The 15,589-nt window shown below is 43.0% G+C and overlaps 1 protein-coding gene across 2 annotated transcripts; it reads left to right on the plus strand.

Annotated features, from left to right (window-relative positions):
• The first annotated feature begins 1,155 nt into the window (after positions 1–1,155).
• On the plus strand, positions 1,156–5,192 carry dpm3 (dolichyl-phosphate mannosyltransferase subunit 3, regulatory). Of its 2 annotated transcripts, none has more exons than XM_035766072.1 (2): positions 1,156–1,275; positions 4,139–5,192. In XM_035766072.1, exon 2 carries the CDS (start codon positions 4,192–4,194, stop codon positions 4,468–4,470), a length of 279 nt encoding a protein of 92 aa, XP_035621965.1. In that variant the 5' UTR covers positions 1,156–1,275; positions 4,139–4,191; the 3' UTR covers positions 4,471–5,192. The 2 variants fall into 2 exon arrangements, with proteins under 2 accessions (XP_035621965.1, XP_035621966.1); XM_035766073.2 differs by lacking the exon at positions 1,156–1,275 and adding an exon at positions 2,223–2,387.
• The last annotated feature ends 10,397 nt before the right edge of the window (positions 5,193–15,589 follow it).

Here is a 15,589-nt window from a genome sequence, read left to right on the forward strand (position 1 = left end):
GCAACAAAAAATCCTTCACTCATGCTGCTAAACATACCCATGTAAAACTGATCATCCTACCGATCCTTGACTTTAGCGATGTCATTTACAAAATAGCCTCCAACACTCTACTCAGTAAATTAGATGCAGTCTATCACAGTGCCATCCGTTTTGTCACCAAAGCCCCATATACTGCCCACCACTGCGACCTGTATGCTCTCGTTGGCTTTCCCTCGCTTCATATTTGTCGCCAAACCCACTGGCTCCAGGTCAATATATAAGTCATTGCTAGGTAAAGAATCCCTTATCTCAGCTCACTGGTCACCATATCAGCACCCACCCATAGCACGCACTCCAGCAGGTATATTTCACTGGTCACCCCCAAAGCCTATTCCTCCTTTGGCTGCCTTTCCTTCTAGTTCTCTGCTGCCAATGACTGGAACGAATTGCAAAAATCACTGAAGCTGAAGACTCATATCTCCCTCACTAACTTTAAACATCAGCTGTCAGAGCAGCTCACAGATCATTGCACCTGTACATAGCACATCTGTAAATAGCCCATCCAACTACCCCATATTGTTATTTATTTTTTTTGCACCCCAGTATCTCTACTTGCACATTCATCTTCTGCACATCTATCACTCCAGTGTTTAAATGCTAAATTGTAATTACTTTGCCACTACGGCCTATTTATTGCCTTACCTCCCTAATCTTACCGCATTTGCACACACTGTATCAATTGTGTTATTGACCGTATGTTTGTTTGTTCCATGAGTAACACTGTGTTGTTGTTTATGTAGCACTGCTTTGCTTTATCTTGGCCAGGTCACAGTTCTAAATGAGAACTTAACCACCTGGTTAAATAAAGGTGACATAAATTAAAAATTAAAAACATAAAGAGACATTGAATTAATGACGCCGTCTGTGCCACTGAGCGCATGTAACCTTTGTTGGTCCGCTTTTAACTTAGTATATCATTACCATCACATAGGATGAGACCAAGGTTGTGAATGACAATATTTGAAAATTAATTTCTACATTTAGAGCAGTGGACATATGCTTGCTGAAAGAAACAATTAGAGGTACTTTGAATAATCTGTTTCCAATATGTTTTACATATCCTAGGACCATAAAAAACAGATTGCTTTTCATGTCTAAGTATTTCTAAAGAAATGTGTCACTTGTTGGACACAACTTAGTCCCTTCAATCTCTCTGACACTACATATCCCATAAGTCCCTATTTACTTATGACGTCATTTCTCTGCGCCTAGTGGTGAGTTGGCTTTAGGAAGAAGGTAAGAACACGTAATAATATTTAACGATGTATATTTGTATTTTTTAAGTCAATTTTCAAATGTATTTAGCTAGGTCAAATACTACATGTTCCGCAAATTCGACGTTGAATGCCTTTTTTGTCGCTAGTTTGTTGTGTAGCATTGGAACCTAAACTGGCTAACGTTAGCTTCAGAGCTAGCTAGCTAAATACTCTGTTCTCTCTAATCTAGTAAAAACTCACATATCGCAAAATAGTCGCCATATAGGCCAACTAACTGAAGCTATTCCTCTTTTCATAGAGCTGCAGCTATGTGATGTCGCCAGTATCTACTGTGACCTGTTGAGTTAGGGTAGCTTGTTAGCTACCTCATTTGTAGTCTTAGCAACGAATAGCCTAGCCTAGAACCAGTATCAGGGCAGAAGAACAGACGATGAATATGACGAGTCTTCTCCATTCATTGTCCGACTAGACAGTTCTGCAAGCGTTATAATAAAGCAATTAAGGCTCAAGGGTGTGTGGTACATGCCCAATATACCATGGCTAAGAGCTGTTCTTACGCCCGACGTAACGCGGATTGCCTGCATATAGATGTGGTATATTGGCAATATTGCTATTATAAACTGGTTACCAACGTAATTAGAGCAGTAAAAATAAATGTTTTGTCATTGGCTTTAAGCCAATCAGCATCCCGTTTTCGAACCACCAAGTTTATAATGTCAAAATACGTTCATTACCAAATATGGAGATTCCCCGAGCTATTATTTGTATTTAACTAGGCAAGTCAGTTAAGAGCAAATTATTGTTTACAATTTTATTTATTTTACCTTTATTTAACCAGGCAAGTCAGTTAAGAACAAATTCTTATTTTCAATGACGGGCCTAGGAACATTGGGTTAACTGCCTGTTCAGGGGCAGAACGACAGATTTGTACCTTGTCGGCTCGGGGGTTTGAACTTGCAACCTTCCGGCTCTAACCACTAGGCTACCCTGCCGCCCCACAATGATGGCCTAACCCAGGCAAACCCGGATGACGCTTGGCCAATTGTGCCCCGGAACCAGGTACTGCACTGGGATGCAGTGTCTTAGACCACTGCGTCACTCAGGAGCCCGAATCTACTGATGTCCCGCCCAGTATGTACTTCAATAACAGTTTGAAATTAAACTGTATTGTCTGGAATGAATCTATACCTAACAAAAATATAAACGCAACAATTTCATAGATTTTTACTGAGTACAGTTCATGAGCAAATCAGTCAATGGAACTATGCATCTGTTGGTCATATACCTTTTTAAAAAATGGGCCTCAAAATGGGCCTCGGGATCTCGTCATGGTATTTTGGTGCATTCAAATTGCCATTGATAAAAGGCCATTGTGTTTGTCTGTAATGTATAGGGCACTCGGTACATCACTGACATCCAGGTCATAGACTGTTCTCTCTGCTACTGCACGGCAAGCGGTACCGGAGAGCCAAGTCTAGGACCAAAAGGCTCCTTAACAGCTCCTACCCCCAAGCCATAAGACCGCTGAACAATTAATCAAATGGCCCCTGTATATAGCCTCATTATTGTTAGATTTTGGTGTTATTCTTTTTTACTTTAATTTATTTAGTAAATATTTTCTTAACTTTCTTGATCTGTTGGTTAAGGGCTTGGCATGTCACGGTAAGGTTTACACCAGTTGTATTCGGCGCATGTGACATTTGATTTGAGTTGCCAACATTGACATCAACAAACCGTTCACCCACACAATGCCATACACGTGACCTCAGCTTGTGAGGCCGGGCCGGTAGGACATGCTGCCAAATTTTGCCATTCACTGGAAACAGCTCTGGTGGACATCCCTGCAGTCAGCATGCCAATTGCACACTCCCTCAACTTGAGACATCTGTGGCATTGTGTTGTGACAAAAATGCACATTTTAGAGTGGCCTTGAAAACAGGAACAGATTGTCTTTGCGAATATTGAAATTAAGTCCGTTAGCTTTGTAAATAAATATATATTTTTGTTTTGTATTCAGCAGATTTAATTTAGAAAACTCCCATTTTCACGCACGAACCTGCAGCCACTAGTTAGCTCGTCAGTTGACGTTCGAAAGTTGGTGACGTTGTGCCGCGAAGCAGTGCCACAGAGTTCTGAGCAGTGACCACTTTTTGATCATGCCAATGACGACATTCTATTCACTCTAAATATGCTAAATTCTCAGAGTAAATCATCTAACTTTTGAACCATATATAGTAGGACATGGGGTTTGGACTGTTTTTTGACGCAATTCTCTATTGAATGGACATATTTGTATAAACTTTGAATTAATTAATCATTTTATGGGTGAACACCCTACAGTTGGTTAAAACAATTGTTTAAAAACAATACATAGATGAGACACTTTTTCAGTTGCTTGTAAAAGTTTTGGAAGTACGTACCGAGCGGCATGGCAATAGATAACAATAGTTGCTCTTCAAAACTCCATATTCTGTAAGTAACGAACGTATTTTGACATTATAAAGCTTGCAGAGCTGTCTAATGGGAAAATGTAATGGTAGCTAACTGGGCTAGAGAGGAGACTTATCATATTCATCGTCTCCGCCTTTGCTCAGATGCTTGTTCAGCCTAGCACAGAGCATACACGTAATTTTGGCTACAGTTGTTGTGTAACAGTGTTTTAGCAACACTGCTGAACGTAACTGTAGAAAATATCTAAAGATGTAGATAGCGAGGGAGAATTTGAGATTGATATGATTAAGATGCATGTATTTTTTTCTTGCTGATATATCCATTAAATCATGATAAGGGCAGTCACTGGACTGCATTGAATAAATTAGTTAGTAAAACGCACAAGATCTGAGTTTTCTTTTCAACCCTAAGTTACTCTTTTCCTATCTCAGGCTTATTGGCATCCGGTCCCCTGGCCCTGAAGTTTCCCATCATCTTGCTCACCATGACCAAGCTCCTGGAGTGGGTGTTTGGCGTCTCGGTAATAGGTGCAGCATGGGCTCTCGTGACTTTTGACCTTCTGAACTTGAGCCTCCCAGTGGCCTACAAGGAGGTGGCCTGGCCCATGCCTGTGTATCTGCTGGTGGTGTTCGGCTGCTACTCCCTGGCTACTGTGGGATACAGGGTGGCCACCTTCAATGACTGTGAGGAGGCATCCAAAGAACTACAGGATCAGATAAAGGAGGCCAAGGAGGACCTGAGGAGAAAAGGGTTGAAGATGTGAAAAGTACAGACTATAGAGACTCTTGAGAGACTATGCGATAGACACCACAATGACAGACTTGGACTCATATACAACTCAAAGTTCTTATCATGGACCATGTTATTTTATTTCATACAATGTCCATAGTGGATAAAGTCAAAGCGGTTCTTGCTTAGTTACATACGCCATTGAATGCTGTTGTCCCTATTCTGTATTCATGATTCACCCTATACAGATGCCTCGTCACTCGGCTGACTCATCCATCATCCAAAACCGACCGCTATCCAGTACCAGTTTCGACCAATAACATCAAGGGAAATGGAGCACAACAACACGTCAACTGTTTGTATTGTTACATCACTAATGCTTGTACTATTACGTCAACCATATAAAGGGCACTATGTGCACCGTTAAGGTAATAGACCAGACCCTTTAGGGAAGTCTGTAACATGCAGCACAGTCAAATCACTGTTGTGTGGCCAAATGTAGTTAATTGTGAAATGCCTACTAATAAAACTCGAGGGTCATGCTGATACAGAACGGGACGAGGATTAGTTTCCGCCCAAGGATTGTCAAACACTTGTATACCCTCTAGCTAATTGAGTAATGTGTCTGGAGATTCAGCTGTTTGATTTCGCCAGCTAGTTTTTTTGTGTTCAAGAAGTGCACATTCCATTGAGATGTTTCTGACTTGTGTCCTGAGGCAGTTGTGACTTAATAAAGACTGACAAATTTTTCCCAAAGCTCTGTTTGTGTGTGCGTGTGTTTTGAGGAACTGTCAACATATGGCTTAGGGGCTTCTTTACTTCAACCACAGAATGAATGCTCTGTACTGTTCTATGGAATGGTCTTATATCATATTTATATATTTGGCAACACAAATATACATACTGTTGTTTCCCTTTAGACTCGGTGCTTGATTTGGGCAGGACCTTGCCGGAGCTGAGTACCGGAACCTAAATACTTGCTACAAAGTATTGTGGAGCTCCTGCACTTAAATACACTATATATGGGGCTGTTTTTCATGGTTTGGGCCAGGTCCCTTAGTTCCAGTGAAGGTATATCTTAATGCTACAGCATACAATGACATTCTAGACGTTTCTGTGCTTCCAACTTTGTGGCAACAGTTTGGGGAAGACCCTTTCCTGTTTCAGCATGACAATGCCCCCCGTGCACAAAGCGAGGTCCATACAGAAATGGTTGGTTGAGATCAGTGTTGAAGAACTTGGCTGGCCTGCACAATTCCCTGACAACCCCATTGAACACCTTTGTGATGAATTGGAATGCTGACTGCGAGCCAGGCCTAATCGCCCAACATTAGTGTACAACCTCACTGCTGCACTTGTGCTTGAATGGAAGCAAGTCCCCAGCAGCAATGTTCCAACATCTAGTGGAAAGCCTTCCCAGAAGAGTGGAGGCTGTTAAAGCAGCAAGGGGGGGGGGGGCAAACTCCATATCAATGCCCATGATTTTGGAATGTGATGTTCGATGAACAGGTGTCCACATACTTTTGGTCATGTAGTGTATAAACAGTACCAGCACCCAAAATGAGTACCAGAACCTTTTTCAGTCCAAGTCAAGCACTGCTTTCAGCTGCCCAGTGACACAAGCCTACCAGACGGGCCAAACTACTTCTATGCTCGCTTCGAGGCAAATAACACTGAAACATGCGTGAGAGCATCAGCAGTACCGGATGACTGTGTGATCACGCTCTCCACAGCTGATGTAAGACCTTTTAAACAGGTCAACATTCACAGGGCCAAACAAAGTACCAAGATGTGTACTCCGAGTGTGCGCTGACCAACTGGCAAGAGACTTCACTGACATTTTCAACCTCTCCTGTTCCGAGTCTGTAATACCAACATGTTTCAAGCAGACCACCATAGTCCCTGTGCCCAATAACACTAAAGTAACCTGCCAAAATGACTAGCGACATGTAGCAATCACGTATGTAGCCATGAAGTGCTCACATCAAAATCATTATCCCAGAAACCCTACACCCACCTAATTTGCATACTGCCCCAACAGATCCAATCTCTATTGCACTCAACACTGCCTTTTCCCACCTGGACTTCCTGACGGGCTGCCCCCAGGTGGTAAGGGTAGGTAATAACACATCTGCCACGCTGATCCTTAACACGGGACCCCTCAGGGGTGGGTGCTCAGTCCCCTCCTGTACTCCCTGTTCACTCATGACTGCACGGCCAGGCATGACTCCAACGCCATCATTAAGTTTGCCGATGAAGAAACCGTGATAGGCCTGATCACCGACAGCGACGAGACCACCTACAAGGAGGAGGTCAGAGACCTGGCCGTGTGGTGCCAGGACAACAACCTCTCCCTCAATGTGATCAAGACAAATAAGATGATTGTGGACTACAGGAAAAAGAGGACCGAGCCTGCCCCCCATTTCTCATCGACAGGGCTGTAGTGGAGCAGGTTGAGAACTTCAAGTTCCTTTGCGTCCACATCACCAACAAACTAACATGGTCCAAGCCCACCAAGACAGTCGTGAAGAGGGCACGACAAAACCTATTCCCCCCTAGGAGACTGAAAAGATTTGACATGGGTCCTCAGATCCTCAAAAGGTTCTACAGCTGCACCATCGAGAGCATCCTGACGGGTTGCATCACTGCCTAGTATGGCAACTGCTCGGCCTCCGACCGCAAGGCACTACTAAGGGTAATGCGTATGGCCTAGTACATCACTGGGGCCAAGCTTCCTGCCATCCAGGACCTCTATACCAGGCGGTGGCAGAGGAAGCCCCAAAAAAATTGTCAAAGACACCAGTCACCCTAGTCATAGACTGTTCTCTCTGCCACCTCACAGCAAGCGGTACCGGAGCACCAAGTCTAGTTCCAAGAGGCTTCTAAACAGCTTCTACCGCCAAGCCATAAGACTCCTGAACATTTCATCAAATGGTCAACCAGACTACTTGCATTGCCACCCCCTTCTCCCCCTCTTTTATGCTGCTGCTACTCTGTTATTATTTATGCATAGCCACTTTGATACCTATATTACCTCAATTACCTTGACTAACAGTGTCCTCGCACATTGACTCTGTACCGGTACCCACTGTATATTGCCTGGCTATTGTTATTTTACTGCTGCTCTTTATTTGTTACTTTATTTCTTATTTTTTTAGATATTTTTCTTCAATCTTTATTGTTGGTTAAGAGCTTGTAAGTAAGCATTTCAATAAGGTCTACACCTTTTGTATTCGGCGCATGTGACAAATAAGATTTGACTTTAAATAAATAGGTGAAAATAAATATATAGCTCTGAACTAATCGGATGATTTTAGCATCAAGTGTCTCTTTCTCGTCAGGCTAAAATGGCTGCCTATGCTCATTTCCAGTGACCCCTGCTGTGCACAAACAAAGCACAATCTGAGCAAAGGCATCATTAAAGGGTTTTAAAGCCCTCTTATAACTTCAGAACGAATGCAAACGAACTGGCAGTTTTTCAGCCAACGTGTTCCATGTGCCTGATTTGGCACGGGATCAAGCTCTGCCTTGCCACCCCCCATGGATCTGTTGCAAGCTGTTGACTGAGCGCTGACTGGCTCAATGATGAAAAGGAACCTGTGATACACCACAGAAAAACAGACCTCTAGTCTGGCAGATTTGCACTTTCCACTCATAACCACATGCAATGCGTAACTCTGACTTCATCTGTTTTCATCTGTTTGTCTTTATCTCCAAGATGATCCAACTTTGGTTGTTAGCTTGTATGCTGACACAAATAGTGTTGTAGTTAACCTTGGCCTAATACATACAAATATCCTTGCTGATGTCAATGTTTTGCATCAGACAATCAAAAAAGGGCAACAGAACTCTAGACTAAAGCACTAACTTCCATCTTGGCTTTAATACCAAATCTTCAAAAATGACATTGCCTGACATTGAGTATGTTTCTGGTTTAGCGATAAATCTGCAATCTAATGTAACCTAGAGCCAGTAATATACACAAAGCTCTCCCATTAGAAATGACCTTTCCACTACTAGAGCTCTTTGTTAAATCTCCTTGCATTTTGCTTACCATGCACGTGAGAGGATTACCATTAGTCTTATTGCTGCTGTGTGTTGGGCAAAAGGCTATTCGCAAGAGGGAAGCTTTTGATTTAGTACAGTACTGTAACTTGAAACGCAGAGCCAAATCCATAATAATGATCGCATAATAATGCAAAGTCTCTGCCGGCCCACTGATGAGGCTGACATGCTGTCCAGACCGCTCGCACACATGTTGATGTTTTCCACCAAAACCAGACGCGATCAGGACAACGCAGGTTGAAATATCAAAATGACCTCTGAACCAACTAAATTCAGCAAAAAAAAGAAACGTCCTCTCACTGTCAACTGTGTTTATTTTCAGAAAACTTGACATGTGTAATTATTTGTATGAACATAACAAGATTTAACAACTGAAACATAAACTGAACAAGTTCCACAGACATGTGAACCAACATCAAAAGTAACAGTCAGTATCTGGTGTGGCCACCCGCTGCATTAAGTACTGCAGTGCATCTCCTCCTCATGGACTGCACCAGATTTGCCAGTTCTTGCTGTGAGATGTTACACCACTCTTCCACCGAGGCACCTGCAAGTCCTGGGACATTTCTGGGGGGAATGGCCTTAGCCCTCACCCTCCAATCCAACAGGTCCCAAATGTGCTCAATGGGATTAAGATCCGGGCTCTTCGTTGGCCATGGCAGAACACTGAGATTCCTGTCTTGCAGGAAATCACGCACAGAACGAGCAGTATGGCTGGTGGCATTGTCATGCTGGAGGGTCATGTCAGGATGAGCCTGCAGGAAGGGTACCACATGAGGGAGGAGGATGTCTTCCCTGTAACGCACAGCGTTGAGATTGCCTGCAATGACAACAATATCAGTCCGATGATGCTGTGACACACCGCCCCAGACTATGACGGACCCTCCACCTCCAAATCGATTCCGCTCCAGAGTACAGGCCTCGGTGTAACACTCATTCCTTTGATGATAAACGTGAATCCGACCATCACCCCTGGTGAGACAAAACCGCTACTCGTCAGTGAAGAGCACTTTTTGCCAGTCCTGTCTGGTCCAGCAACGGTGAGTTGCCCATAGGGGATGTTGTTGCCGGTGATGTCTGGTGAGGACCTGCCTTACAACAGGCCTACAAGCCCTCAGTCCAGCCTCTCTCAACCTATTGCGGACAGTCTCAGCACTGATGGAGGGATTGTGCGTTCCTGGTGTAATTCGGGAAGTTGTTGCCATCCTGTACCTGTCCTGCAAGTGTGATCTTCGGATTTACCGGTCCTGTGCAGATGGTGTTGCATGTGGTCTGCAATTGTGAGGACGATCAGCTGTCCATCCTGTCTCCTTGTAGCGCTGTCTTAGGCGTCTCACAGTACGGACATTGCAATGTATTTCCCTGGCCACATCTGCAGTCCTCATGCCTCCTTGCAGCATGCCTAAGGCACATTCACGCAGATGAGCAGGGACCCTGGGCATCTTTCTTTTGGGGTTTTTCAGAGTCAGTAGAAAGGCCTCTTTAGTGTCCTAAGTTTTCATAACTGTGACCATAATTGCCTACCGTCTGTAAGCTGTTAGTGTCTTAACGACCGTTCCACAGGTGCATGTTCATTAATTGTTTATGGTTCATTGAACAAGCATGGGAAACAGTATTTAAACCCTTTACAATGAAGATCTGTGAAGTTATTTGGTTTTTACGAATTATCTTTGAAAGACAGGGTCCTGAAAATTGGACGTTTCTTTTTTTTGCTGAGTTTATAGTAATTTGGGGACAGGTCAAAAAGCATCAAACATTTATGGAAATTTAGCTAGCTTGCTTGCTGTTGCTAGCTAATTTGTCCTGGGATATAAACATTGGGTAGTTATTTTACCTGAAATGCACAAGGTCCGCTACTCCGACAATTAATCCACAGATTAAAAGATTAACTGATTTAGTTTCTTCTTTTGACTTTATATGGCTGTTTGCAACCAACTTTAAGGCGCATTACCACCACCAACTGGACTGGAGTGTGAAACCTCAGTTCATCTTTCAATAACCCTCGTTGGGTATATGCTCCTAAAAACCAATGAGGAGATGAGAGAGGCGGGACTTGCAGCACTATGAGTTGTGATTCCAACAGCAAAGGCGGTGTAATGTTACCATTGCATTTCAATGTACCACTGACAGATTCTGTGATATCAACTTTGAAGACTGTTATAACTCAATGTGATGTTTGGAAGAGAGGCAGTTATGATAGACCTTGAGACCCACTTTTGTATGCCTTATGGGCCCAAGCATTATGTCTTTGTTAGATGTGTTCTGTGATAAGTAATAAGCCAGAGAAGAAGAATAATGTTAAAAAGTTCAATCGAAAATGTGTCATGTTTTGTTCCCAAATAGTGTGACATTCAAATAGGTTAATTCATCTGATATTCTTATAATCAGTCTAAACATCTTCTCACTGCTGAAGGACCATCCTTTTATTTCACCAGGAAAGTAACATTGCCATTGACATCTCTTTTTCAAGTGAGCCCTGGCCAGGACAGACAAGTCAAACTCACAGCTACCATCCATACAGCTTCTCAGGTAAAAAGCATGTGTTGACTTGCATTGTAATGAGTATATTCATTCATGATGTGATACGTAAGATGGCGCCAGAGAAGAAGGCAGACGTTTTACGTGCCCCCAGCCAATTGTTATTTTGTTAGTTTATTTGCAACTTTTTTTTAAACGTATTTTTTACTTATTTTGTACATAATGTTGCCGCTACCGTCTCTTATGTACAGAAGCAACAAGTCTAGGTCCAAGAGGCTCTAGACAGCTTCTACCCCCAAGCCATAAGACTCCTGAATATCTCATCAAATGGCTACCCAGACCTCCTCCCCCTTTACAGCACTGCTGCTCGCTGTTGTCATTATGCATAGTCACTTTAATAACTCTACCTACATGTACGTACTACCTCAACTAACCGGTGCCCCTACACATTGACTCTGTACCGGTATCCCCTTGTATATAGTCTATATATAGTGTATATAGTCTGTATATAGTCTGTATATAGTTTTATCACTTATTCTTATGTTTTTTTTTACTGCATTGTTGGTTAGGGTTTCGAAAGTAAGCATTTCATTGTAAGGTCTACACCTGTTGTATTCGGCGCATGTGACTAATAACATTTGATTTGATGTTGATGTTATGAATTAACCTTTTACCTACCTCCAGGCCAATAGCTCCTGGTCCTATGGTATAGGCCTCAGTTGCCACTAGATTTAGTGTTATAAAGCACTTCATTTTGACAGTGTAGTTGGGAATGTTAGTAATGAATAGTGTATATTCATAAATGACTGCTTAATTATTGTTATCAGATAATGCCTACCACTTTAACTAATTTGAATAGTATAGTCAACAAATTGAATTCTTTGTATAGAATATTCAACCGATTCAATCGACACTGTTAAATTCAAAGAAAGATTATTTTCATATTTTTGTCTGATTTTATGTGGAATTGTATGAATCTGTGTCATGAGTAGGTTGAGTCATTATCTGATACCAAGATAGATCGATCAATTATCTGTTATTCACTAACACACCCAACTATCAAATACTCCCCTTTTTCGGAACCATGAGCTGTTAGTCTGGAAGCCAAACGTTAACTCGTAACACCAACGTCAAATCGTGAATTACCTTGAACAAATGTTCTGAATAGATGTTTGTATGAGATATGCTCCTTGTGGTCCTCTGTGGCTCAGTTGATAGAGCAAGGCACTTGCAATGCCAGCTCAGTGGATTCGATTCCTGGGACCACCTGTACGTTAAATGTATGCATGCATGACTGTAAATTGCTTTGGATTAAAGCGTCTGCTAAATGGCATAAAATATGTTTGATGGATTTAGAGTTGACACACCATTGTTTCTACATTGCTGGTAAAAGGATGGTTCCTTTTGAATGATTCATTTGTTTTGAAACATAAAGTGATACGTTCTGTACAAGTCAAACTCATCTGAGTTCTCTCGCAGAAAGACACGCTCAGTGTTACTTAATAATTATTTTTGTTTGCAGACAGTCCCTAGTGGTGTTTGCGTGTTCTTTCTGTAGACTTTTTTTGTTGTTGTTGAAATTTCACCTAACAATTTCATGAGAGGACTGGTTTTGGCATGGGAGGATCTGACAGAGAGGCAGCAAGAGAGAGAAAGAGATGACTTATGCACGCAGAATGTTCCCCCTGTTTTTCGGCACTCCCTCTGCTTGCTGAGCTGGTGAGAGGCATAGGCTACAACAGTGTGAGAGGAGTGCCGAAAAACTGGGAACAAACAAACCAGAGATTGAGCAAGAAGGGAAGGATAGAGGGTCACACTTAGGTCCTCGCCAGTCCTACAGGGATCTGACAGCACTAAGATTAGAGTCATCAACACAGACGAGTTTAAAGTATAGCTAATCCTTCTAGCGTACAGATAAAAACCCTTTCCTCTCCTATACATTTCACAGTAAACCTAAGAACCTTCAAAAAGATAAGAATATGGAGAAGTCAGAGAGGTAGAAGGAGGACAAAAAGACAGAAAGAAAGGGATGAACTGGGCTGAAAAGAGAGCAAGAGACAGGGTCAGGCAGAGAGAAAGAGAACGCCTGGGTAAGTGACATGGTCAGGAAAGCTGAGCTGGAGCTGGAAAACAAGATAGATGACCCTGGCAGAGGCATGATGGGTGAGAAGAGCGTGTGACAGGACTATTTGCTGGGAAGAGCAGACCACACCCAGACCATGCTCCGATGGCAGGGTGCCAGGATGCTCCCTGATTGGAGAGAGAGCCTGAGCTGAGCTGCCTGGCTGTGTTGTTGACAGTGACCAGTCTGTGTTCCTTTCCTTCAGCCCTCTGTGACCCTGACCCGTAGACCTACTCTCTATCTGTCATTTCTAGCCAGTGGGCTAGGCAACCACTCAGGGGGCTCTCCTTCCGAACACTTTGGCGAGCTATGTTCTATTTGTGTTCATTTGATATTGATGTAAATGTAACCTGCACACACCACTGCATAATAAATAACTACAATGAGATTATAAAGTCAGCCACAGGTCAGCCAATTGTGATCACACGGTTCCGTTTCCACAACCACAGTACCGCCCAGCAAGGTTACAGATGCTACAACATGGGTGCGCCACAAATGTCACCCTATTCCCTATATAGTGCACTACATTTGACCAGGGCACATAGGGCTGGTCAATAGTAGTGCACAAAAAAAAATGATTTGTGTGCAATTTTGGACGCATACAATGACCATAACTCTGGAAACTCCAGATTATTGTATCCTCCCAACTCTGTGATTGGGTTAAACGTCCGCTGGCGACGACCCATGCTGTGTCCTGCTGATTGGTTGGTTGACTCAGTCCACAGGGCTAGACCAGCTGGCTGTGCCAAACCCCCTCTGTTGTAATCCTAATGTGGTCCTCTCCCTGTGTCTCTGACGTCAGTTCTGCTTTTATGTTGTACATGCAGCTCTTGTTCAGTTCAACTATGCCTATGGATATGGACTGCTGATGTAAAATGCTGTTTGTCCTGACCAGTTTTTGGAAATGGTTATGTCGTACAGTGCATTCAAAAGTATTCAGACCCTCAACTTTGTTACACAATTTGTTACATTACAGCCTTATTCTAAAATGAATTAAATTGTATTTTTAACCCTAACCCTAACCCTCATCAATCAACACACCCCATAATGACAAAGCAAAACATTAACAAAAGTATTCAGACTTTTTACTCAGTACTTTGTTGAAGCACCTTTGGCAGCGATTACAGCCTCGAGTATGACGCTACAAGCTTGGAACACCTGTATTTGCGGAGTTTTTCCCATTCTTCTCTGCAGATCCTCTCAAGCTCTGTCAGGTTGGATGTGGAGCGTTGCTGCACAGCTATTTTCAGGTCTCTTCAGAGATGTTCGATGGGGTTCAAGTCCGGCCTCTGGCTGGCCCACTCAAGGACATTGAGACTTGTCCCGAAGCCACTCCTGCGTTGTCTGGCTGTGTGCTTAGGTTCATTGTCCTGTTGGAAGGTGAACCTTCGCACCAGTCTGAGGTCCTGAGCACTCTGGATCAGGTTTTCATCAAGGATCTCTCTGTACTTTGCTCTGTTCATCTTTCCCTCGATCCTGACTAGTCTCCCAGTCCCTGCCGCTGAAGAACATCCCCACAGCATGATGCTGCCACCACCATGCCTCACCGTAGGGATGGTGCCAGGCTTCCACCAGACGTGCCGCTTTGATTCTCACGCCTTTCTCGGAGCTCTACAGACAATTTCTTCAACCTCATGGCTTGGTTTTTGCACTGACGAACTGTCAACTGTGGGACCTTATATAGACAGGTGTGTTCCTTTCCAAATCATGTCCAATCAATGTGCAGAAACATCAAGGATGATCAATGGAAGCAGGATTCACCGGAGCTCAATTTCGAGTGTCTGAATACTTATGTAAATAAGGTATTTCTAAAAAACAGTTTTTGCTTTATTATGGGGTATTGTATGTAGATTGATGAGGAAAACATTTAATTCAATCTATTTTAGAATAAGGATGTAATTTAACAAAATGTGGAAAAGGGGAAGGTGTTCTGAATACTTTCCTAATCCATTGTATATGGCTACATGTCTAACTGCACTGACGATTGATGTTTACAGCCGAAAATGCTTTGTTTTATTATTTACAAAAATGTGCACTACCGACCATGTCTTGCCCTTTTTTCTTTTTTTTTCTTTACAGTTGAAGACATTGTTCTCAGCCTGGCTTTTCTTGCCTTTGCTGTGTCTAGACTGCCCTTACGTTCAGTACGGGTGATAACGATTTTACACCTGTTACTCAACACTCTTCACGTTTAGGAGCAGTTCTCCTCAACAGGCTCCCATTATGTTCTCTCTCTCTCTGAAGGGTCAACCGTCTGCTGGACCTAATTTATGACAACCACTTTGAAAACACAGGGGAGTGCTGTAGCACCACACTTTGGTGCCACAGCTGTTTTTACTGTCACAGCCATAAAGCTCCTCTGGGAAGAGAGAAAGGAAGAGAACAATGGATGGAAATACAAACAGAGCAGGAGAAGATGACTAAGATGGGGATATGAAGGAGAAATGAGAAGGGCAGGGGGGAGAAATTGGCCTTGGAAAAAGTGGCG

The sequence above is a fragment of the Oncorhynchus keta genome, chromosome 19 (assembly GCF_023373465.1).
Source record: "Oncorhynchus keta strain PuntledgeMale-10-30-2019 chromosome 19, Oket_V2, whole genome shotgun sequence".
In the NCBI taxonomy this organism is placed as follows: domain Eukaryota; kingdom Metazoa; phylum Chordata; class Actinopteri; order Salmoniformes; family Salmonidae; genus Oncorhynchus; species Oncorhynchus keta.

Bases quoted from the DNA above. Each gene is read 5' to 3' on its own strand.
- dpm3 (XM_035766072.1), top strand. From the start codon at position 4,192: ATGACCAAGCTCCTGGAGTGGGTGTTTGGCGTCTCGGTAATAGGTGCA.